Source organism: Mastigoproctus giganteus, chromosome 6 (genome assembly GCF_048544385.1).
Source record: "Mastigoproctus giganteus isolate SK-2022 chromosome 6, ASM4854438v1, whole genome shotgun sequence".
NCBI classification, from domain to species: Eukaryota; Metazoa; Arthropoda; class Arachnida; order Uropygi; family Thelyphonidae; genus Mastigoproctus; species Mastigoproctus giganteus.
The window spans coordinates 187685246-187711179 of NC_143580.1; the positions used below are offsets into that span (position 1 = coordinate 187685246).

The window sequence follows — 25934 nt, forward strand, 5'->3', positions numbered from 1 at the left end:
ATTTTCCCTGTCTCTCTCTTTTTTTTTTTTTTTTTTTTTTAAGGGGCCAATATTTTCTTCTGCGCCCGGGGCCTCAACCGACCTTAATCCGCTCCTGGAAATTGGGGTTATTGTTTGACGTTTTGTGTATAAATTCGTTCTGAGTTGATCAATATCAATGACAAACAGTGTAATTACGATCATGATCATTTTAATGTTGAGAAAAATAAATCTATACTTATGTAAGCGAAAAAAAAAAAAAAGTACTGGTCAGAGAATGCAGTTATTTTAAGCTAATGAATCAGTTTACTTATTTAAATACTAAGTTAATTCACGCAGTCATGTTCTGCTTCAATCGATAATATAACAGTTTCTCAGTGCCATGTGCAAGTTAATCGGTCCCGGGACGGAAGTACATTATTTTTAGGCGAGTTCGCATATTTATACGTATAATCGCCTATTGTCTCCACCACGTCCGCCCGCATGTAACAACTCGATCCACAGTGGCCAGATTTTCATGAAATTTTACATTTAGTTCTTTTAGAAAGATTTGTCGAGCGATGCAAAATATCATTAAAATCGGAATTATAGCAATCCGGCAAAAATTATTAATGTCTTTTTTTCCATGTAGCCTGTATGGAAAAAGATATTCATAGCCTAAACATGGTTTTAATGCAGTACTCTTAGCTTTAGAAAAATCAACACTGTGATTTTTGCCAGTACTGCCGTTTTCTTACCGGACGCTGCTACCATTGCTGACGTCTATACACCGAAAATTCAGTCGCATGAATGCAAAAGACCAGACAGCCTCAGATAATCAGATTCATACCATTACAAAGAAAAGGCTAGCCCTTGATATCATAGTTTTACTACATAAATGAATAAACTATAATGGCGTTCGATCTTTAAAGAGAATGAGCTGACTAAATAGTAAGAAAAGGTTTTAGGTTGACTTGAAAGAAAATCGTTCGATTTATTCGGTGGGTATAATGAATCGGAATTTGAAATACAATGGATGGCAGTGATACTGTACGCCACACTGTATGGTAGCATGTAAATTGACCCTTAAATACAGTATATTTCCATATAATATTTCCATATAACCATTATCGGATTGACAAACTATGGGCGTGAAGGGCTGACATGGTTAGAAACACTGTAGGCCATGACATTCAGACGCTGGTAAACCAGTATCACTGATACTGGTTGACCAACGTCTGAATGTCATATGTAATGATACTGTATCACGAAACCTAACATTTGGATAAGGAATGGTGGACCCACTGATTCATGCTGCTCTCCTCATACCCTGATGCTTCTGCCGTTATCAGTACGGAACCAGTGAAACAAATGACTTTGACCAGGCGGCGTTTTGCCCCCTCTTCAAATGTCCAATGTCGGGGTTCCTGTGTCCAATGTACCTATAGTTGGAACTACATTCATACAAATCTTGTTTTCGGCTGAGAAGAGTAGAACCTAGTGAGGTTGTCACCTGCTGTTCCCCCCCCCCGTAACAGGATCCGATACAATGTATGCAATAACATACCCCTTTATACACTATTTTATACTACGCTGTTATTTGACTCACGTAGCCCGTCTGTTAGAATGCCTGATTTCTTTCATCCATCGTTGTCCTCTCATATCAACTCCGACCACAACATCCCAGCAGCGTCCATGACACTTGCACCAGCAAAACTGGAGCATAATCTCGATGAATGAAACCTGCTTTATATTATTTGCATTACTTATTATAATAATAAACTGACCACTGAATGTGACTCTAACCTTTCATCATTGCAGCAGAAAATATTTTTAAAAGAATCTAAAGTTCATCGGGGAAATGGGACACAATCTATAAGAGGAACCGTTATGCATATTAGGCTTTAGTGAATTTCATATACAATAGATAAGAAATATCATATCATATCATAAAAAAAAATACAAAAACATCTCCACAATTATTTTTTTATACCTTTATTCTTTTTACGATTTCACTTTAAATTATTTCATTTTTATGACTTCACTTTAATAATTTAATTTTATTTTACTAATATACATAAACGAGCTTTGCTATGCACTGATTAAATAATTTAATGTCTTTTAAACTAATTTATTTACAATATTTAAAGCTTTTGTCTAATACATTTTAATTAAATATATATTTTTAAAAATACTTTGTATGAATTAAAATATGAAAAGAAAAAACTTAATTGGTATCACCAACCTGAATTCAGATGTTTTCCTAACGTGCTAGGAAGGAAATCAATATCGATCTCGTTTACATATGTGGTGCTTATTGTTTCGCTGTTGCTGGAATTTACTTTTGAACTATCAGTGACACTTTCAGTTCTATCAACAGTGAAGTTTCTACCAGACTGACTGAATTTCTCTGCAAAATTTTCATTAGCATCCAAAGCTCCCTTGTCGAGCACAGGAGTTACGATAGACGACTTAAGTATTACAACGCCCTCTGGTTTGTTTATATTAGTAGTAATTTCTGGAGTTTGACTAATATTATTTAAAACACTGTCAAGTTCCCTAAATTCCGCATCAGTGTCGGCTGATGAATTCGGTAACGAAGTAGTTGCATTTAATGAGGGTGGTACTACACCAACGTTTTTCTCTCCTTCAGAATCCTCATCTCCAGTCTCTATAGATAGAGTAGTTGTCACTGACTGAATCTGGCCAGTCTCTATAGATATGTTATTAAGTAAATTACCATTTGCGAATTGAAACTGGGCTATGAGATAAAAGTGGAGTACAAGTACACCAAACATCTGGTATTTGATGGTAACGAACATTTTTGGTCTCTAAAATCGTTTCTCCCAATAATCAAAAGGAAAGGTATCCTGAAAAAAAAAAAAAAAAAAGAAAAATTAGTCAATTTTTCATTAAAATAATTAAATTTAAAGTTAATTAATCACTATAATTAGACTGTTACAAATATCTATCAAGGTAGATAGAAGTTCATTAAAATTAAAAGATGAATCATTTTATACTCCAGACCACAAAATACAAGAAATCTGCAAAATAAATTAGTTCTGCGGAAGTAAAATTTATTTTTATTTATTTTTTCCTGAACGCTGACCTCTGGGCCGACTACAGCTATTCTTGTGGCGCATTATGCTGTACCTCGTTATGCTCAATCATACCTTAATTATTATTTTCTGAGATATTTTTAATACTATTTTGGAATTTGCTATAAAAAGAGAAGATACGGTGAAAAGATCCATTATGTTAATACACACAGTTTACTGATATTCTTTATTATATAAAAGGGAATTGATAATTATTATCAATTCCCGTTTATTTGTTCTGTATTCTTAAAATCACAAAATTGCCAATGGTAAGTGGCCCCCACGAAAACCATATGTTTCTGAAAGATTTAAATCACCTTATCGTTATTATAATTGAGAATTAATAAAAGCACGTTTGGAAACAGCCGCAAGGAATTTAGCAATTATTGAATAGGGGGTTTACTTTATCATCTATGTCTAAAGATTTTGAGTTCATACCGCCTTCTAGAAAAAAATCATACCTTATGGGGTTTGTTTTCTTTAAAGACGTAGTTTAAAATACAAACTACTTGAAATGGTAGAAGAAAAACTATATTTCTTATCGATCCAATTAATCATTAGCTATTGTTTCAAAAAACTAAAAGTGTATAATCACACTTGCAGCAGGGCGTAGTATCATGAGGAATAACTTGATGTAAAAATACGTATGCATGTTCAGTTAAAAAACGGAATTAAAATAATTAAAGTAAAAGGATCAAATTCCTATTTAATTTTCATAAACATATATTTGCTTGTAGGATGGTACAAAGTGTCCCTGTTTTTCTGTACTTTAACAGTGAAATACAGTAAACCCTCTCTTTAACGGACTTCAGAAAAAACGGACGGTATCCAGATAAACCCCAAAAACACATTATGTAAGTACGCACACAGAAAGTTGAAGTAAAAAGTTGTGAAGCAAGTATGCAAAAATTTCGTAAGTTATTACAAATTTTCTGTAAGAATATTTAATAACACACAATAATATCTCATTCCCCTCAAAATTGAATAGAAAATTTATAGTTTTTTCTCTACCAAACTACAAACCAGAAAAATTAGAACAGAATCTTGAACCCGAACATGGCATGATTTAACCTGGAGAGATAAACTCCATAAATGACTGAACATAAATACAGATAACGTAGAATGAACAAGAGATCCAGTTAAACTTATGATCCGCTATCAGTTAATTTTTTATTTTTAAGATAATTTTTATCTTAAAAATATTTTAATTTTCTATATACATACTGAATATAGAATCTAAATATCACATACTTTTACTGGTGTTTATGTACCCAGACATCAAAGAAATTGAACATCGAGTGATTGGGGAATATTTATTAGAGCTTGTGGGTTTGCACGTATCTGCGTGCATCGAAAAACAATCAATAAGTCAATAATACGCAGTAATTTCTAAATAAAATACTTATTGGAAGTTAATCTCATTATGCAAAACCAAATAAGTAAATGAATTCAATTACTTTAAAAAATTAGATTTCTTTTCTAAAATGTAAAATGTTTAGATGCCTATGTCTTATCAGAACTGACAAGTGACGTTACTCCTTGAGAGACTGTCTAACACCAACAAATAACAGGTGGCTAAAATTCTCTAACTATTGGTAGATAGGGAAGTTTCCAATGCCCTATGTGCTTACTTAGTTGATATTTACAGAATTAGGTAAATATGTGTCATTAAATTTATCATCGATAATGCAGTACAATATCGTGACGCACACTCAAACTGAACTGTGGTATTAAACAGGTGGCCTTCTTAGTTGACTTAGAGGGATAATATTCTTGTCTTTCTTGATAATCAATATAAAGAGGAGTACTATGAATTTATTTGCTTGTATTTAAAAGGAATACAAATTGACTGTTATTTAAAAAAAAAATAAATAAAATTTTAGCTTTTTTTGGTTTTCTTTCTAATTATAAATAAACTGGTGTAACTGATCGTTCAACCGCAGGATTATTTATACCTGGATATGAAGTTACCAAAGCATTTATTTGATAAATCCCTATCAGTCAGCATTTATTTTTCTATTTTTTTTTTAAATTTAAAACGTATTTATTATCTATTTAAAATATACGCCATTGCCTGTATTAGGATTGTAGCTCTTCCTGGAACCTCGCCAATAGTGAAGTGATTACACAATATGGGATCGATGCAGTTAGTAGAAAACCAAACTTAGTTTTCTCGGTACCATATACAAATTAAGGCTCTACCCACTTATACTTTATAGCTATTTCGTAGCGTGGGATCTTTGCCCTAAATCGAGTTTTAAAAACTTATACACACCATCTGGCATCGCACATATGGCTATTTCTCATCCTTGGTCGTCACCTCATTCATTTACGGGATCTACTACCTCACAAGTGCAACTCAAAAAAAAAAAAAAAAAAAAACCTGAAACCCGTGTAGAAGTCCGTTAGAAGCTGAGATTGAGCTTGATGGCGTGACTCCGTTTTCTTTTCAATGGTTCTCTTTACTCTTATTGCCCTTTGGCCTTCTACTTTTGAGAGCCTAGCAGGTTGAAATCAGTGTTTCATCCCTGCATATAACGAGCCGAAACTCGTATTAACTTAATGATGTGTGATGCCGAGCTTATGAGTAGTTAATTTCACGCGATTCCTTGACAAGTAAAAGCAGATCTACCCACATGCGTGTGAGATTCTCTGGTTGGAACCCCCCTTATCAAAGGCGACTACTCCAGGAAGTGTGTCGAAGGGACAATTGCAGAATTTCCCAAAATCGTGCAACCCTTGGAAAGTTGCCTGTAAGGAGGGTACACCTATTGACTTTAATTTAAGTTGTCAGAAGCCTAAGGCTTCTGACAACTTAAATTCGTTCCTGTTGGGAGACATGATCGATGGAGACATCATTGCAGAACCTTGAAGTGTAGATTTACACGACAAATCAGGGAAGCGCTTACACTCGTATTTTTTCAGATTGTTGAATCAGCATGTTTCCACCTTTGACTGTCTTTTTCGGTCCTTGGTTGAACAGATGAATCGAATTCTCATGAAAAGTGGCGAGTTCGTTCATACGCTGACCGAGAACGACTAATGCGTCAACCCAGCACTCATGGTACTACTGCGATCCACTTTTGCCACGAATAGTCGTTCACCGATTATGGGGTAAACTATCATTCGATATAGTTTATCGTATAATCAGTGAACAACTGTTAATAACAAAAGCCGACCGCACTTCACGTTCTTCACAAAAGTTGGTCATATTTTGAGATTTTGACTGCGAATAATAACCCTATCATTCACAGATAACCCCGATGCATATTTGGCTATCGTCCATTATCATTTCTTCTATCGAAGTGTGCTTTCAGGTGGACGGTGAAAGGGATATTTGATGTTCTTTCAGGCTTTAACTCATTATCAGTTTCTTGTGCAACGCCTTGACCAATATTCACATTCTCCACAAACCGTTACCAATATATGAAGCCAGCTGTAATTTTGCCCTTGACGAAAAGGAATTCAATGATGGTAAGGTTTTCTTAAATTATGACTTCTGTAGTGACTTTCTGCAGTCTTATCTAACTTACTGCCGAACAGCAACTAACAGACTTTCTGTACGGGCCCATTCAGGCACATATCGTCCTTCTCAGCCTTCACTTGTCCGCCAACGTAAAAGACCTCAAAAAAGTATACTGTACTTGGTCTGCTTGACTGCGCCTACATTATCAATAGGACCTATTCTTAATGTAGGGGCATAAGAAAGCCCTGGTGATTCCGATTATTAAGTAATCATGAAATGTAGTTACATATTGCACGTCATAATGTATAGTGAATAATCATATTTAAACGTATTTGACCTACCTTAATTATTTTTGCCTTTATGAGATTCGTCATCTAGACTTTTTTTTTTATAATACTGTGTAATATTTGTGCTTAGTTTTTGAATTTAATGTTAAACTGGTCAAAATATTGTCCCTTCGATTTTAACTAAACAGTTGCTTGTTTTTTTTATCAATAGAAAAGTTGTTCCTTGTTATTGGTTTAGTGTGACCACCAACCGCTGGTATACGTACAAAACAAATCTTAACCAATTTTATTTTAAAAAAGTTAAATAATAATAATAATAACCAAGGGTGGGACGGTGCAAAGGGAAGGGCACCTGAAACTTACACATATGAAAAAAAATTTTAAAGGAGGCTGCAAATTTCAATTGGCACCCGGGCGCCACATACTCTAGGAATGCTCCTGATAATAACACACTCTGAATATATCGGCTGAAGTAAAACAGTTGCATTGAAATTGTAAACTTTTTGGCCGAAGGAGCAGTATAAAATAGAAAAGAAAATTTACTTTTTAAATATTATTTTAACTAAACTATAAACGGACATAATTTTTATTATTTACCAGAATATGAGGAGTGAGTTACTCTGACTTCATGTCTCAAGTTAAATAAGAATTTCGCTAAAATATTTAACTTCACAGTAAATAAAAGATTTAAATAATAAATTTTCAGAAATGTAGACTCCAGCGGCACAGTGATGTCTCCAACTGAAATGTTGTGGACAAGGAGCTATAGGGAGTTCCTAGTTTGCCTATTAGCTAATCCAGCTCTGAGAGCATCTCTTCCTAGCGAATACAATGAATACTGCAGCATACTCACAAATATTTGAAGTGCATTTGACTAGTTCAGAGTATCAAAATCACTTTTTTTTTTCTTCCAAAAATGCTTCCAATATATCTCTTTGCTACTACAGCTATAATACAGTATTTTGGATGAAAATCTACACGAAACATGGATAGGAGGTAGCAGAACAGCGGACAATGGTATCTTCAGAGGCGAGGGGGAGGTAAAGGACATTGCTGGCTGGTTCCTATCTTTTAACTGAATTTTAAATAATCTATCTATTCATATATCTTATATTGTTGTAAAAGAGCAATATCAAAAATTAATAATCAAATTTTAAAACATTTTAATAAAAATAATTTTTCAAACATCATACATATACAGAAAGCTAGTATTCTGAAAAAGTTAAATTTCCAATTATTTATTTTTTTTCGATTTTAAATTGAAATGCAATAAAACATTGGACTCCGTAATATTTCGCAATATTAAATGGTTTTACAGAAGAAAAAAAAAATGATGCGAAATATGGAGTCTACTGTTGTATTACGTCAATATTACGTAATGCCTTTCACATATTTTCGTGTTTTTTTGTTTTTTTTGATAACGATTTTTTTTTCTATTAGACTCATTTTTTGCATAATCCTTGGGGTCGAAGGGAGATGTACCACGTACAGTAACAGCTTCCATCATATTCCGACTTGATGGCCTTTGCCACAACAACGTCGATTGCAGGAATTCACAACTACTCATATGACAAGGATATTATCATTAACCGCCTTTTGAAGTCATGTGAATTCGAGTTTTAGCGGGAGGCTATCGTGCAACCCTTGTCCAAAACTAATTCATCCACAGTGTGAAAAAGTCCATAAAATTTCTTCTCTCTCTCTCTCAACACAATTCCATATACCAGGCCTTTTTCCTCATAACGTGGAAGCAAAGCAACCATAACCACCGTGTTGCCCACACTGAAGTTACCGTGTGTGTGAAATTTTTTTAAAGAAGTGAACTCAGGGGTTCACTTCTTTTAAAAAAATCTCACACACACACGGTAACTCAGAAATTTGTTTTTGGTTGGTGCAGTTAAAACCTCATATGGCTAATAATAATTCCACAAAACTCCATACTATTCCTCAGCACGTAAGCATGATTTTCCCGGAAACGAATGCCATATACTTGGACAAGTGTCATAAAATTATGGATGAAATTTTTATCGGCCATACATCACTATCGTGATTAGAAAGTGAATTAATTATGAGTGAATGGTTGAGTCAGTTTATTCTTGTTTTGATTTTGTTTCGGTTTTAATTCAAAAGTAGGCTAGTATTCTCGGCATCTTCTTCATCAACTATGGAGGAAGACAGAAAGGAAAGAAAGGAAAATAAGGATATCAATGATTTAAAATAAGAAAATCGAATTCTTTAGAATAAATGTTCTGCAATTTATAAAGGTTCTTTTATATCTCTGAAAAAGCCGTATGGAATGAATTCTAATTATTTTTTAATTATACACTTGACTCATGTTTCTTTCTTGTTTTTTTTATGCAACTTTAAATGGTTTATTCAGATCCCTAAGTAGAATATCTTAACCCTATTTCCTAACAATAGGCACGTTCAATATACTGTACTAAATAAAGTTGTGCCTTGTCGATGTTCCGGATCGAACTTTGGCTTTATTATCTAGCCAAAGTAAATAAATAATTAACTTGAAGTCAAGCGTCTAACTAGAAAAAATGAGAAACTGTCTGTATTTAGCTGAAGGGTGTGGCTTAGAAAGAATCTGCTGTTACACAAGATAATCAAAGATTACTAGGATTGTTCAAATATGAATGATAAATTTTATAAAATTTTATTGGAATTAAATATTAGTAACATAAAATGTGTTATTTCTCAAGATGGTCTTACACTTTATCTCAACACTGCTACCATCTTTCAGTTAACTTTCGATTGCCTTTTCGAAGAACTTTTTTTGCTAAATTCTCAGAATCTTACAGGGTATTGAGTGTGACTACGGCTGTGTTATGCTCGAGCATACTCTTGATTGAATTGTAATACAGTAGATGCCTTTTGACAATGTTGCAGACTTTGCCTTACTTTTCAATAACTTGCAATAGAATTTGCATTAAAGAGTCTTCAACCGCTTAAGAAAATCATTTGTATATTTGAATTCTCCTTAAAACTATCTCAAATTTAACAAAAAGTAAGGAGTTTACAGAGCCGAATTTTTCTGGTAGAATTTTGTCTTAACTTTCTTGGTAGAATGTTATATTCTATAAAAAACGTTACCTTGTTCTTTATCAGAGGTTTCCAAAGCGTGGGGAGCGTCCCTAGACGACGCAATTTTTTTTTGGCGGGGGGCGGGACGGGGGGGGGAACGTGTTGTTTTCGTGAATCACTTTTTTAATGAAATATGGACAAACTGTCCCAATAATCCACGTACGAAGTGTATTTTATTTCAATCTTTGAAATGAAATATATTGAGGTACATATTAATTTATAAAAGTGTGTATACTCATAGTTAAAGTTCAGCCGACCGGGCTAGCCGGGTGGGTAAAATGCCTGCCTGGCAACCCAAAGGTCGCGGGTTCGTATCCTGCCTCGGGCTTGGATCAAAAAAAAAAAACCTTCGGGAGGTGCATTATGGCCACAGAAGCTGATGCGCTAATAAAAAAAAAATGTTAAATTTCATATGAAATCTGTTTATTTGCGCTATTTCTGGAAGATGGTAGGACACTTGACATTTATGAAATATTTTAAGGGGGCGAAACGTATAAAAGTTTGATAGCCTCTGCTCTACACAAACAAAACAATTAAGCCTATTTATTTTATATTCCAATTATAAATCCCTATTCACGTATAAATGTTTTAAATGTTATTTTTACTCTTTGTTTGTTAATTTCAGCTTTAAAAGTTTTATACCCAGAAAATAAATGTGTAATAGCTAACAAACGGTTTCTATTCAAATTTACATTTTTAATAACGTTTTGAATGTTAATCATTAAAGAAAGTAAGTCTATATATACTCACCTTTTGTCACTCCACTGCTTTCAACGCACTAACTACGTATGTTATGATCTTGCAAAACTGCACCACTACTAGCATAAAAACTTGCATATGCAAAGAAATTTATCCAAATCAATTGTTAACAAGCCCATGTAGCTCAAGCGGGCAGTTTAGGCCACTGAATTTTTGGCTCTAAAACTTATTCGGAATATCTTAGTTTAACATAGTTATCTACAAGCTTTTTCCTTCTTACATCCACGTGGATGGTTCGGCAGTACTTACTATGCACTGCTCACACGTACCACAGACATCGGAGTGGCGTCATTCACCCACCTGTCGGTTGCCCGTATAAATGCAACACCTGTTGATAGTACATCCAGTAACATCTGTATGCTTGTAACTGTGCAGATTCGGGAATACAACTGCCAGAAATGAAGCAGGAAACACTGCTGGTTGTCTCCAAAAAGCACACAACCAATAACAACGCTAAGCGTTATCTCAGAATCCCTTTATTCCGGAGAAAAGGAAGTGGGGTTGGTGGAAGAGAGAGAGAGAGAGAGAGAGAGAGAGAGAGAGAGAGAGAGTGCACAAGGGAAGAGGAAAAGGAGAGGTCAGTGTTACGTGACAAATCATGGTGATAATTCCAGAGTGTTGTCTACGTAAGAAAACAGTATATAGAGAAGAGAATAAAAAGGTATGACACATAAGAGAAATTATTCCCCTCCCCCTTTTTGCATCCATTTAATAAAGCACAACGTTTAAAAGCCTATTTACTTAAAAACTATTAAGAAACTAATCTGTTAAAATTGCAGTAAATCTGCTATAAACGGATCAGGTAATAAATCCGATCACACGAAATTCTTATTTAAATTACGCTGTTTGAGTTGTAGCCCAGTCAAAAGCGCCAGCTAAGCTGCTGTTTTTTTTTTTTTTTTTTATTAATATATATTTTAATTTTATTTTGTGATACCTATTTTTTTATCAGAACAAATTTGCTCACTAGAGCCACTTGCATATGGATCTCTAAACATCTTATAACTTCACTGCTGGCTAATTAACTTGGAGGTTGAAAATAATTGCTCAATTTTAATCTCGTAAGTAGACATTTTCTCCAAGGATCTCTTCACCAATAATTGTAGTGACGTCTTCTCCATGACATTGTAAACTTTAATCTCCTTATCACATATAGCCCTAGCATTTTCTTCACATCGCGTTTCAGTTTGCATTGATAGTGTGAAGATGTGCTAACTGTATAAGGTAAATTGGTTCTCTTAAATTCTTTCTTGCATAATATGTATGATAATTTAATTGTAATGCTTTGTTTCCCTTTTTCTATATTCGTACTTATTATTTGCATGCAATTAATTTTAATTTTCATTAAAAATCATTTTTAATTTTGCCTAGAATTAAACTTCATATTTGCTCCAATGATACGATCACGCAGTTGAACCATAAATTAGCCAATAACAATTAGTTTAGCAAATTGTTATACAAAAGGCGGTAATAAATTCTTGAAAATTGTAAAAAAAAAAACAAACTTTATCAAGTGAAAATAATAGCCTCTTTATTCTTAATTTATATTTAGATATTTCATGTTATATTTAATATATTACCCCAGGGGCTCACGTCTGGTGAGTATGGACTTGGCACACCCAGGGTTCTGAGCTGGATATCATCATTCTTCTCTTTCTTGGTGATTCCCTTCTACTTCTGACTGTTGTTTGCTCTCTCTCTCTCTGTTTCTCAGGGTAACTCAGAAATTTTTTGGCTGATGCAGCATAAGCCTTAGGCTTCCTTGCATAATATCGCTAATAATAATAATGTCATTCATACATTTGTACGTTTATTCCACATAATTTCCTTTAATCAATATGTTAATGTTTGTCTACTTTGCGCGTAATTACGTACAAAACCGAGTCTGTAAGCCTAATTTGTACAGTAATTGTTCCGAAAATTTTTATTTTGTTTCTCAGAGCAAACTAAACTAGAATTACAATTAATAAGCTTTCGGCTGGGAGGCAGCCTTCTTCAGATTGAATACATGAATGGCAGTTGGAATAGAGATGTGCACTGCCAGGATGGTGCGTGAGGCGCGTGGTTAATTGTTTGTTGATGTTTGTGGCTGTGACATATGGTGGTGACGTGGCCAGCGTTTGTCTATGGATAGAATTACTGCCTCTGTGATGGGGTTAACTTGGCAACCACCACTGTTCCTGTTCAAAGAGGCATCCGAGCATTTTATATTTAACGATTCCAACCAGGTGCGCTTTAGGTAATGGTGGGACCTGTCCACAACCACGACTGTGGGTCGATGTCGTGGCGGGTTGTCCAGACATGCTCGGCGATAGCTGAGTGTTCTACATCTGCCAAACGGATCGCCCTTTTATGTTCTGAGAGACGTTTCTCGAGTCGACGTCCAGTCTCTCCAAAGTAGCAGCTGGTGCAGTCACGGCAAGAGATGCGATAGACCAAACCGCTCTGTAGAAGAGTGGGGACGGGTGTTTTTACGTTGGAGATAAGAGAACGCAGTTTCTTGCCTGGGAGTTGGATGCATTTTATCCCAAACTCAAATAGGGAACTCGTTTTCCGTTAATAAAACAGCTGTAAGGTGGGGATAAACACCCTAACTTAGATTAACCATAGCGCGGGGCTAGGCATATCAATTACTGCTACTCGCAACGATCAACCGAAAGTGTACCAGCTTGTGAAGATTAACCCAGTGTTTCCCAACTTTTTTCGCTATGTGGCCCTACTGGCTTTTGGCCTGATATGTCATGGCCTAGTGGGGATCATAGCTGAGCAATTTTTTTGAAATCAAAGAAATGTCAATAACAACCACAGCTTAGTTTAATTTAAAAGTATTTAATGGAACAATGTTTCTCATTTGAACAATTTCAATGTGAAAATAAAACATTGCAGCATCCGCCGAATGAAAAAAAAAAAACAAACAAACTGAAACCAGTTTAAGCTGAAGTGAATTTAATGAGACATTAATGAGAGATATTTTCCTGAATTTCTGCACCAGTTTCCCAATCCTAGGTTCTGTTGTAGAAAGCGCACATCTAAGATCTCCTTCACATTCAAGGTTCCGAGCCTTTGTCTTCAGCTGCACCAACGTTGAGAAGCCTGATTCACAAAGATAAGTCGTTGCAAAGGGCAGGAGCTTCTGAAGGCATTCCTTTGCAATGTTGGGGTAGCTTCCCATCATTTTTTGCCAAAACTCATAAATAGAGGAAGCTTCAAAAACATTTCTGCATTCAGAATCATTTTGAAGTTCAATCAGTTCATCTTGCAGGTCATCCTGGACGTTACTGACTTTAATAAGAAAAGGATTCCTCATGAGCGCCAGTCCTCTCCCAATTTCTGGAAAGTACTGCAGAAATTCTTCTCGGAAACAGCTGAGGTGTGTCACAACATCCTTTGTAACGCCTGGATCCACCGTATCATTAATAGTAATTGCTAAATGCACTGAGAGTGTCAATGAACTGAATGATAGTTGTTCCCTTTCATTGCAGCTTTAGATTCAGTCTGTTTAGTTGATCAAAAATATCCACAAGGTACGCGCAGCGAAAGACCCACAGCTTTTCATGGAAGGAAGCTTCAAGTTTCTGTGCTTTTCTTGCATCTCTAGAAAACTCTGAAACTGTTCCCATTGTTCAAACACTCCTGCCACAACATTGCCTTTTGATAGCCAGCGCACCTTGCTGTAGTAGAGCAGGTACTTATGCTGTGCGCAATTGCTTGAACAGTCGGGAATTCAAATCACCGCTTTTCACGTAGTTCACAATTTTGATGATTTGTTCAAGAATATCCTGAAGATGAGATGGAAGGGTTTTTGAAGCATGAGCTTGCCGATGAATCAGACAGTGAACACCAATGATGCCTGAAGATTGATCTCGAACAAGCATTTGGAAGCCACTTTTTGTTCCTAGCATAGCTGGGGCGCCATCGATGAACACTACATATTTGTGCCAGTTCAGTCCCTCATGGTCAAAGAACTCTGATACTGTTTCCATCACATACACAGCTCTGGTATTTCTTTCGAGAGAACGGCAGAATAAGAATTCTTCCTTGATGGAATCACCCTTCACATACTAAACGAAGACAAGGAGCTGGGAACAGGATGAAACGTCTGTGGATTCATCCAACTGAACTGAAAACAATCCAAATGCAGCGTCTTTGATTTCAGCAATCACTTGTTCTTTTATGTTGCTAGACAAGTCAGCAATCCTCCTTTGAACCGTATTATTTGATAAAGAAATTTTGTTGAACTTTTTTTTCAGCTTCTTCTCCAAGCAAAATACGAGCCATCTTCAGAGCACATGGCTTCGTCAGAGTCTCTCCGACTGTGTGAGGTTTCTTCTGTTGTGCAATGAGGAAGCTGACGGCATAAGAAGCCTCCGTAAGACGCTTGTCTTGCTGAAACAATGCTCCACTTTGATCCAAGCGCTGGCGCTTCACGTTCTCTTCCATTCGCTTGAAGTAGTCAACATCCTTATGATGTTGTGGATGCATCTTCTCTAAATGGAGCTTCAACTTGGATGGGCGCAAAGAGTGATTTTCGAGAACTTCCTGGCACAGGACGCATTATTCCTTTAATTCTCCATGATCATGAAAGGACGTGAATCCAAATTTTATGTATTGCTCATCATATCCTCGTTTTGTAATTTCAGAAGGGTTTCTGGAACAAAACTTTGAAATACCCAGGAAACATCAAATAAAAAATAATGTAAAAAAAAAAAAAAAAACAAGACTAAAAAAATGCAGGGAATAGAAAAAATGGACATATAATCATAGTTATTAGATCGGATTTCAGATCCAGGAACTTGCCGACTGGGCTAGCCAGGTGGGTAAAGTGCCTGCCTGGCAAACCAAAGGTGTAAGTGTGTGTGTTGTTGTCATATATGTTATGCGAACGGATGCACCAGGGGTTTCCCCCCATCTTCGCGTTGCTTTCATTGTGGTGAACCAGTTCACTGGGAAATGCCAAAGATTTAAAAGTGTGTGGGAATTGTTCATGTGTAATGTTCTGTACCGTTGTTCATCTGGTCATTTAGCCGCTGGACCCCTATTGAGACCCAACATTGTCCTACTTACATCCCGTGGAGGCAGACCAGGAATACAGTAGCTGTAGATTCACTCTGGCAGGTCCTGCCGCTTAATTTCCTGGGATTTCGGCGGCTAGGACCTAAAAAAAAAAAAAATAAAAATAATAAAAAAAATATATATATAAAATAAATAAATAAAAAATATATATATAAAAAAATAAATAAATAAAGAGGAAAAAAAAATAATAAAAAATCTTCGCTATCGTAGGGGTAATATCGCTTTGGTTTGTTAGGCTGAGTTTTGGGCGTAAGGTAATTTTATCATATTAAGTTTTTGATCTGTGGGGCTTTCGCTATGAGGAAGGTAGAGAGGGGAGGGAGACCGAAGATTGGGGGAAAAGACAGAAATATGGGGCCAATAGAGTAGATAGCCCCAGTTTTCAGTGGGGCATGCCCATGCCCCCACCAGAGTAGAAGTTTGGGGGTGGAGGAGAGGGAACATAAAACGCCCCCCCCCACCAAGGAAGTGGGAATAATAGGTGAAGAGGGCTAAGGTGCCCTCTTCAGATCGCCATCAGGCTGTTTGCAGCTGTGCTGCGTTTAGTTCTCTACTCTCGGTGCTGCGTTCTGTTCTGTTTTGTCACACATGGGGCGAGCCCCACCCTTGCTTTTCTTTTCCGCGTGATCAGCACTCTTCTTGTCCAAGTACTGGTCCCCTGCGGGTTTCAGTTTTCTGTCACATTTGGCGGTGATTTTTTGTCAATCTCTATGTACGTTGCTGTAAATAGCTATTAGTGTTTTTATCCTGGTGAATAGGTGTTGCACATACTGGGAGAGCGACCTATATTCATCCTCAGTGTCCAGGAAGTGGTGCTCCAGTCCTTTTGGGAGGTATCTCAACCTTGCCCTCTGAGGTCTTCATGGTGTTGACAGTCATAGACTATGTGGCTCCAGCTTTGGCTTTCCCACATATGCAGGTCCTCAACGAGTCCGAAGCCAAACAGCTTCTCCTTGTAGGGTCTGTGTCCAGTTAATAGTGTTGTCATATGGTACCCTGGAAAGTACCACAAACCAAAGGTCGCGGGTTCGAATCCCGCCTCGGGCTTGGATCAGTGTATTATGGCCACAGAAGTCGATGCGCCAACAACTAATAAATAAATAAATAAATAAAAAAAGATCCAGGAACAGTTTGAGTAGCACGGACTCTGCATTTTTTATCAGCATGCAAAGAATCGATGCTACTTGAGGGACGACCCCGTTTATGTATCATATGATATCATATATATGTGTATTATAACATACATTGTGCTGCCACTTTATTAGGTACACCTAGTAAATATAGACCTACCTAATAGCGTGTTCAGACTCCTTTATCCTTCAAAACAGCCTGAATTCGTCTAGGCATGGATTGAACAAGATGCTGAAAACTTTGTGCAGGAATGGAGTACCATGCAGACATGAATGTGTCACGCAGTTCCTTGAGATTCGACGGAGGTGTAGGCCTGCAGCGAACAGCCCTTTCTGCACTAGGTTTGATGCAGAAAGGATGCAGAAAAACCAAAAATGTTCAATAGCATTGAGATCCAAGAGACTGAGCGGGCCACTGCAGCAAAGAAAAACGTCACTGTCATGTTCCTAGAACCATTCCATGGTGATTCGGGTTTTCTGCACCGGCACATTATCCTGCTGGAAGTAACCGTCTGACTGAGGATAAACTGTCAACATGAACGGATGCACTTGGTCAGCAACCATGTTTAGGTACGATGTGGCGTTCAGACATGAATCGATGGGTATCAATGGACCCAACGTGCGCAAAGGAAACATTCACCACGCCATAACACTGCCCCACCTTGCACAGTAGTCGTCAGACATGACGGGTCCATGGATTCATGTTGTTTTCACCAAATTCTGAGCCTTCCCTCACCATGATGCACCAGGAACTTCGACTCGTCAGACCAAGCAACTGTTTTCCAATCCTCGATAGTCCAGTGCTAGTGTTGCTGTGCCCACAGGAGGCGTGCTCTCTTGTTCCTCATTGATAACAAAAGTACGCAATGTGGCCGTCGGCTGTTGTAGCGAAAAAGTGTGACTAGTGATCCGTTCCGATATTTTGTTATGCGCACCAAGGTTGTAAATTGACGTGATGTGCGACATTGTGGCCCGTCTGTTTGCTTGCACAATTCTAGCCATCCTCCTCTGACTTCTTTTTTTTTTTTTTTTTTTTTTTTTTTATGAAACCCCCAAACACGAAAGGTATCAAAACCTATAGTACTTAGTACCGTGCATGGGTTGAAGGAGAAGTATGGGGTGAGGGGGATGCCGGAAACTTTGCTCTAGAGACTAAACATGGCTTTCACCACTTCAAGCCTACAATAAACAAAGTGGTGGTATTTCACCGGTTGATGATTCTGTCATAAAGAAGCAATTTTCTTCCACAGGAGTGCCGTTGAGAGGATATTTTCTGTTCGTTGCACCATTCTCGATACACCCTTGAAGTCTGTTAGATCACTCATTTTCACCATTCTTGCTACGGTTTGTACGCTTAACTTGGTTGTCCTGCTGCATTTATATCCACAACTGTGGTCATGCGACTTGCAACGTTGTGGGACAAACCATTTGTGTGCACAGCAGGAGTGTACCTAATAAAGTGGCAGCACAGTGTATATATATGTTCTTCACTACAGATGTTATCATGAAATATATGAAAAAGATAACTTACCTAGGAATAGTGTCTTGGAAGGTGATAAACAAGAGAGAGTGACATGCGTGTCTGACTGAAGCGTGCCACAAAACACAAGTGTATAAGTTGTCAGCAACTGCGAGAAACCAAACACTATGTAGAATATGGTATGACTCATGCAACTTGCATGAGTCATACTGCGTTCTGCCAACTTTTTCAGGTACAACTCGAAAATGGTGTGGCCATATGCCTGTCAAGAAAAAAAGACAAAATTGGGCAGTCTCTGTGGCCCACGATTGGGAACCTCTGGATTAACCTATAAGTATACGAAATATTATTTATTCTAAAAACAAAGTGGCACAGTATATTGTTGTTATATATGTGAATAGATTTAGGAGCAATGAACTGAAAAAGTAATAATTACAGTAAATGAAATGCTATTAAAACTAAAAAACTTTACTTCTTACAGTAAATTAGTTTGTCTGGGGGGGCAGTGATATCGTGGTTCTGGAGAAACTGCGCTACTGATACTAGAAATGATACCCTTAATCATCAAGCATCCCACTGTTGATATTTCTTATCACTGGGTCATCAGGCCATTCACCCGCAGTGTCTACGTCTGGGACCAGGATTATCAGTGCTTAACTTGAGGATATGCAGACCCTAGGCAAAAGGATTTTTGGGGCCCCCTGTAAAAATGTTTATTATGAAATGACATTTAATGTTTTTGGATTAATAATAATAATGATAAATGGATAGGTTTTGGTACCATTTTGTGAACTCACGGCGCCAATGGCGCATTCAAAGGCAAATATATGGAGTTGCATGTGATTGTCATGTATAATTTTGGGGTCGCAGGTAGGAAAAAGTTGGAACCCCAGGGCTAAAGTCCAATAACGCCACTGGTGTATACAAGCATTCACACACACAATACAATAACTCGGTTTGTGCACTTATCTAGACTCCAGTGAACTTACCGATGCTGCTAAAGCAAAATCTTGCTGAATGAATACGAAGGTAACGCTGAAAGTTTCTGGAAGAAGGCGTTTTGTGCGGTCGTAATCGTTGAGGAAGAACAATTGGCGTCTCCTTATCTTTAATTTTATGGTTCTCTCGGCGGCAGAGGGCACTATGGTAAAATCTGCGATTTTGGATCATCTGATTGGAGATACTATCTCTGAGCAAGATGATGAGGAACAGATGTTCATGAAAAGGCTTAATCATGCTTACTATGGGGTACATGATGAGGACCCCTTTAGCCTGATTGAACTCTGTGATACAGTACAGCGCATAAGGAACAATAAATGCCCAGGGATCGACCTGATTGAGGGAGAGGTCATTAAACGGGCTCATCGACTGATACCAGGAATCCTTGAAGTCTTTAATAGCTGCCTCCGTGACGGGGTCTTTCTATCACCATGGAAGAATTATTATTATTTTATAATAATTATTATTATTAGCAATATAGTGCAAGGAAGCCCGAGGCTTATGCTGCACCAGGCAAAAACAATTTCTGAGTTACCCAGAGAAACACAGAGAGAAGTTGAAGGGAATCACCAAGAAAGAGAAGAATGATGATATCCAGATCAGGACCCTGGGTATGCCAAGCCCATATGCCTTATTAAAGCTGATAGTGAAGGGACCATCTAGGCCAAAGAATGACTCACGATCCCTGGATTAGGAAAGGTGTTTGAAAGAATGCTGGCAAGATGGATTACTGATTATACTGAAAAAAACATACACTGGTCTGGCAGACAATATGAGTTTTCTCCAGGTCGTGGAACAGAAGGTGCGCTTCGGGCATTGCGAAAATATATATCACGAACAGTAAGTATGCCTTTGGAATCTTTATTGACTTTGAGGGAGCTTTTGACTCCATTCAACGGAGCAGCGTTCTTATGATGTTGCGACTTTCAGGCTGTTCGACTAAGATCTTTAGGGTGGTAAAGGACTACTTCATGCACTGTACAGTGACTGTTAAGTCGTTGGTTGGTTCTATTATACGAGAGGTGAACAGGGGATGCCCACAAGGATCGGTTTTTGGACCACTAATATGGAACCTAGTTTTGGAGGACTGGTTGCATAGGGACTTTGAGCATACAGAGATGGTGGCATATGTGGATGATCCTGTGCTGCTTATTTAAGGAAATTCACGGATGCAGCTAGAAACCAGATCACAGCAGGTTTTGCTTGAACTTAATAACTGCTGTAGGTTAAACTGACTGTATCAGGAACCAAAACAAGGACAAAGGTCTTCAAGGGTCATTTTTGAAGTAGAAGACTCCCAGTAGTGAGAATGAATGGGTCGAGCATAAAATCGGCAAGGCGATTAATATATCTAGGCATCATGTTTGAGAGATCTTTGACTTTCAACTCACATGTTACATATCTATCAGAAAAGGTGAGGAAATTTATTGGGATGATTACTCGAATCACTAGGGTTAGCTAGGGAATAAAAGGTAAGGTGCTGAACTTGCTATATGAATGTGTATTTATCCCAATAGTGCATCAATTTGGTTTGAGCATGTAAAAGGAAAAGCATTTACTAGAAAGCTCAGTTCCATTCAAAGAGCGATGCTCCATAGGATGTGCATGGCATGCAGAACTGTGTCAACCCCAGCTTTGCAGGTTGTGACTGGAAAATTAACTATTGATCTTCATTTGGTGTATTGTGCGTTGGCTTACTTCATCCACCATGGCATTCCCATTTTTTTCTCCAGTCAAGACCTAGATCTGGTAAAAGCGGAAATTAACAACACTCTCACCACAGTCACATCTTACCTCTGCCAGTTTGTGCTCAAAATCAATCCTATTAAGTCCGAATTCATTGTGTATTCATTGAAGCAAACTCCTTCATCTCTCTAGCCATCAGTCGGCAACACCCTCATCTCAATTGTGTCCGGCCATTGTGATCTAGGCGTTGTATTCGACTGCAAACTTCGATTTAACGCCCACATAGACATGCTCCTCACACGTGTTTCAAGACTCCGTTGGATAGCAAAACAACATCTCCTACATATCACCGATAAAAAGACAACTGTGAAGTACATAAGTACAGTTATCTTTCCACCTTTCCGCTATGCTGCTAAAATTTGGGTGTCAGCGGCACCGTCAATAAAGAAACCACTCTTTGCAGCAGAATTCTGGCTCCTAAAGTGGGCCAACAGGAAGCACAACCTTCCAGCTCTGATTCCCACCACGCAGCTTGCCAACTCTTTCGGGATTCCACGGCTTCCCACCTTAATCGACGACCAACACCACCTCGCAACAGTCAAGATGATAACAGGCATAATTGCACCGCCTTCATTCTGGGATACCTGTGGCTGGTTGATTCCACCCTGCTGCCCTTAGGGCCAATCCCGAGCTCTACTCGCATTCGGCACGACTCCATCTCTCGGACAGGTTCCTCCCTCAACAGATGCTCAAGCAAACCCAGGCACTTGACGCCGACCTGAACAAATTCGCCGTTGACCGGACTTACCAGAAAAAAATTGACTAGCAGGACTAATCAGCAATGAATGATGTGTACCTTGCATCTGCTCCTGTCTGATTGAGCTGGTGCTCTTATCTTGATGTTAAGCCAGCTCGATCAGACCTAACTCTTGTGAGGAGTTCTCTCCTTTGTATTAAAATATGTTTTCATTTGTATAATTACCTTTTTTTTGTAAATAATTATTCGCGTATCCCGGAAGTATTGGGAGGCTGTAAACCCCTGGCTTTATGGCCGTGAAGGGCAATAAAGATTATCTCTTTCTCTCCCTCCCTTTTCTAAATATAGAGGTGGACATCTTGGCAGATCCCAGGAAGGAAAGGGCAAGAATCTGGGACGCATTGGTAAAAGTCTGGGAAGACTGTTAGAGTGTTTGTGATAAAGGGCAGATTACACAAATTTTTCCAGATTTAAGAAATGCAGCCTCGATAAGATTCAGATGGTTTCCACCAAACTCACAAGCTATGTTCTTATTGACTGGGCATGGTTCGATTAATGCAAAGTTGCATGATTTAGAAATCACAGAAATATCTAGTTGCCATTGTGGCAAAAGAGAATCATGGGACCATATTATGTACACGAGTGAGGAGTACAGCGATCTACGAATTGAATTGGTATCTCGAGTGAGTAAACTCAATCTTATGGCAATTCTAGTTGAAAACAGAAGAACTTCTTGGGTTTCCAAGTCCTTGAAACTGCAATATTTCTTAGCCGGAAGAACCTACTGCATCTGGAAGCCTTGGATTTGGAATGCAGTATGGTGTAGTGCCGAATTACCTAAAATTCTGTGAAATCGTTTTGAAAGGCTTTGCTTTGAGGAGGCATGAGTCTATTATATCCACTGCAACTCCAGCTCCTTGTGCTGGCATTTGTTCTTGGCAGCTCTTTGCGCTGGCATTTGTTCTTGGCAGCTCTCTGCGCTGGCATTTGTTCTTGGCAGCTCTTTGGGCTGGTATTTCTATTCTTGGCAGCTCTTTGCGCTGCTGGCTTTCCAACAGACTGTGAACAGATGTGGCTCTTTCCAATGAAGTGGGACTTTGTCCGGAATTTAATTATATGTATTATTTATTTTTTATGTAATTTGGTTATTCTCAGTTTGTTCATATCAAGCTTTATTGGTCATGGCAGTTTTTCCCTCCTTGTATTTGGGCAAACAGGAAAGGGATTTTTAAGAGTGTTGCTAAATTATGTGTAATTTATGTGTAATTGACAGCGGGGTTGCCATTGGTTGGCTGGGACTGCTTTAATTAATAAATAAAAATAAATAAATAAATATGGTAGAATTTTGTGTTTTTAGAATTGTAAATAAAAAATTTTTTTTTTATGATTCCAGCAGACCGAGCCCCATGATTTTACAGGCAATTGCCTTGTTTGTGTAGGAGTAAGATAGTCCCTGCGAATTATCCAGAAGAGTACGAGATATGGTAAGAGAGCCATGAGCTAAAACCAAAACGAAAGCCCTAAAATGATGCACATAAAGCTAATAAGATTAATAAAACTATTGCTAATTAAAGGATACATTGAAGGATACAAGGGCTAGCCCCATTCAGTGCATTCCAATAATAATTAGCTATCTGTTTCTGATGGTTATCTGCCAGTATTCAGGATCTAAAGTTAGGCCAAAAGGCCATATTGTGAAAAGAAGTAATACAGTACTTTGTCAAAGCTTTAGTAGCTTACTGACAGAATAACAGCTCGCCGAACAGATAGCAACCAGAAAAATTATATACATATAGTGAGAGAGGGGAGGTCAGAAGAGGGTAAGCAGTAAGCTGATGTTAATTAGGTAAAGTGAAAGGAAGAAAAAGTATAGTAATAGTTCTGAATAGTAATGAATTCTGTATAATCCAAAAAAAGTTTTAATAATAAATGACATGAAGCTTTCAGGGTTAAATGGAATAAAGATGTTAGAGACAAAATTTAACAGATATAGAGTTGTGCACGCAGTGATGCGTGCATGGACACGTGATTAAACATTCAACTACTAGATTGCTGCCCATTGTTGTAGCACGGACGTGTGTGGATTTGCTGCCAGCGTTTATCCAGTTTCAAGATAGTTACCTCTAAGATAGGATGTAGCCTCATGCTATTGCGATTCATAATTCTTGAATTGCACGAAATGTTAAGCAACTCTAGCCAGAGGTGGTGGCGGAAGTGTCAGGATTGGTCAATCACTTCGTAATCGGGCTTGTGGTTAAGGTCATGGTGGGTCGTCCAGAAGTGTTCCGCGATTGCGGATTGGTTAGTCTCACCAAGGTGAATTGACCTGTTGTGCTGTGCAAGGCAGTCTTGAAGGCGTCTCGAGCTCTCCTATGTAGCAGCTGCCACAATCTTTGCAATTGCAAGTTACTTGGTATACCACACCGCTGCTCAAAAGAGGGGCGACCAGAGACTTCACGTTAGAAAGCGGGTAGTCGCACGCATTTTATGCAGTATTCCCGGAAGATTTTTGAAATCTGGCCCGCCATGCCCAGATAGTAGGGAATGTAGGCGGTAGGCATATTGTCATACATCGATGACGGTCTCGGGTGGATGGTGAGCTCTTGCGCTTGCAATAAGCACTTGTCTAATATGTGGATTGGATAGCTACGACTCGCCAGGTCCGTTCTCACTCTGGAAATCTCGGTGCATCTAGCTTCGTCTGAGCTGGAATGGCTCCAAGCATGGGAGAATAGGGTGCTGGTGGTGCTGTTGAGATGGCTAGAGGCGTGGCTCGATCTGTAGTTGGTAAACTGCCCACACCACTATAAAAATGCTATCATTTTTATCCCTTTCGCCCGCTTTTAAGAAGCATTTATTCCTCTAAGTGCACTATACTTTTTCCGCGGCCTGTATAACTAAAGTAGCATCACTCCATCGGAATTAGTTGCGTTTTACTTTCGTTTTCGCACGTGCAACCAGCACCGCCCCAGGGGATGCGGTCGTAGAAACATTATACCTCTGTTAAGTGTCCAGTCAATTAGTGATGTCAGGTCCTTCTCCCAATAGTTGCAGGCAGGCAGCGAACACATAATAGCCCCAAGAACGACGTGGGGAGAATCTGACTTTTGTCAGAGAAAGGTGTGTAAGAAGAACAAGAGACATGATTTCTTACACAATTAAATGCGATAAACACCGATTGTCATTTAAAAATTCCATATGTAAAAGTGTATCGATTTATGTTCGTTGACCGCGATTGTAAAACAAGAGAAACTGCCCTACACAAATATGAGATTTCTCTTCTACATATAACATATCATTTTTAGTAGTGTCAAATCCCAAAAGTTGTCAGTCCCCAAGTGATTAACCCGTGAAATCAGAACAGGTCATGGGAAACTTAGGAAGGGGGATGCAGAGGTATATATTCGAAAAGGGGATAGAAAACGAAAAGTCTTTGGGTAGAGTTTGGAGCATTCAGAGTGGTGAGAAGAGATTTGGAAGTTGCTGATTAGATGCAAGAGTTTACGGAGTTTGAAGAGATTTTCTAGAGCCAAGTGTAGTCAGCAGAGCCTTGAAGAGCGCCAGATAAAGAAAACTGAGGAAGATCGCAGATCTTGTCAATTGAGCAGATATCCCCAAAAACCACACTTATGGAGCGAAGAGTAGAATCCAGGAGTGCCGAAGAAGAACGACAATTTGTGGATAAGTTGACTAGCCTTGTTTAGAACAAACCAAACCCGACCACTCAAAGTTAATCCTACCCTGTCCTTTAATTTATCCATACCAACTGACCTCTCTTCTCATAGACACATTCTGACAATTATCTACTTTTAGTAATTAGAATTTAACAGGTAATGAGACTTAATGACCTAGTTGTCAAAAATACTGATTATAACTGTTAAGTTGACATAACCTTATTCTAGCAGTAGAACAGTTGTATGGTATGACTGACACCAGCCATTGTGAATACTCGTGAGAGTAATGGTGGAAGTGCCAACACGAAGAACACTGTAAAATTGTAATACTATTAGCAGCAAGATTATAACTGTTATTTAGTTCGTTTCCGAGCAATCAATTGCCAATTATGCTAAAACTTGACAGGTTCTTTTGTAACTATTTGTATGATTAATATGTGTAATAAACCTTGTTTTGTTGATCATTTTGCCTAGTGA

At 38.1% G+C, this 25934-nt stretch overlaps 1 protein-coding gene across 2 annotated transcripts in view; it reads right to left on the minus strand.

Annotated features, from left to right (window-relative positions):
* LOC150084818 (uncharacterized) overlaps positions 1 to 11034 on the minus strand; it is a 139170-nt gene extending 128136 nt beyond the window's left edge. For both annotated transcript variants that reach the window (XR_016547116.1, XM_090376624.1), the window contains exons 1-2: positions 10650 to 11034; positions 2204 to 2828 (exon numbers count right to left, since the gene is read on the minus strand). Coding sequence is in view for 1 of the 2 variants with exons in the window: in XM_090376624.1 (XP_090232750.1) it covers positions 2204 to 2780 (577 nt within the window). In the remaining variant the exon portion in view is untranslated. The remainder of the gene's footprint in view (positions 1 to 2203; positions 2829 to 10649) is intronic.
* Positions 11035 to 25934: the final 14900 nt, after the last annotated feature.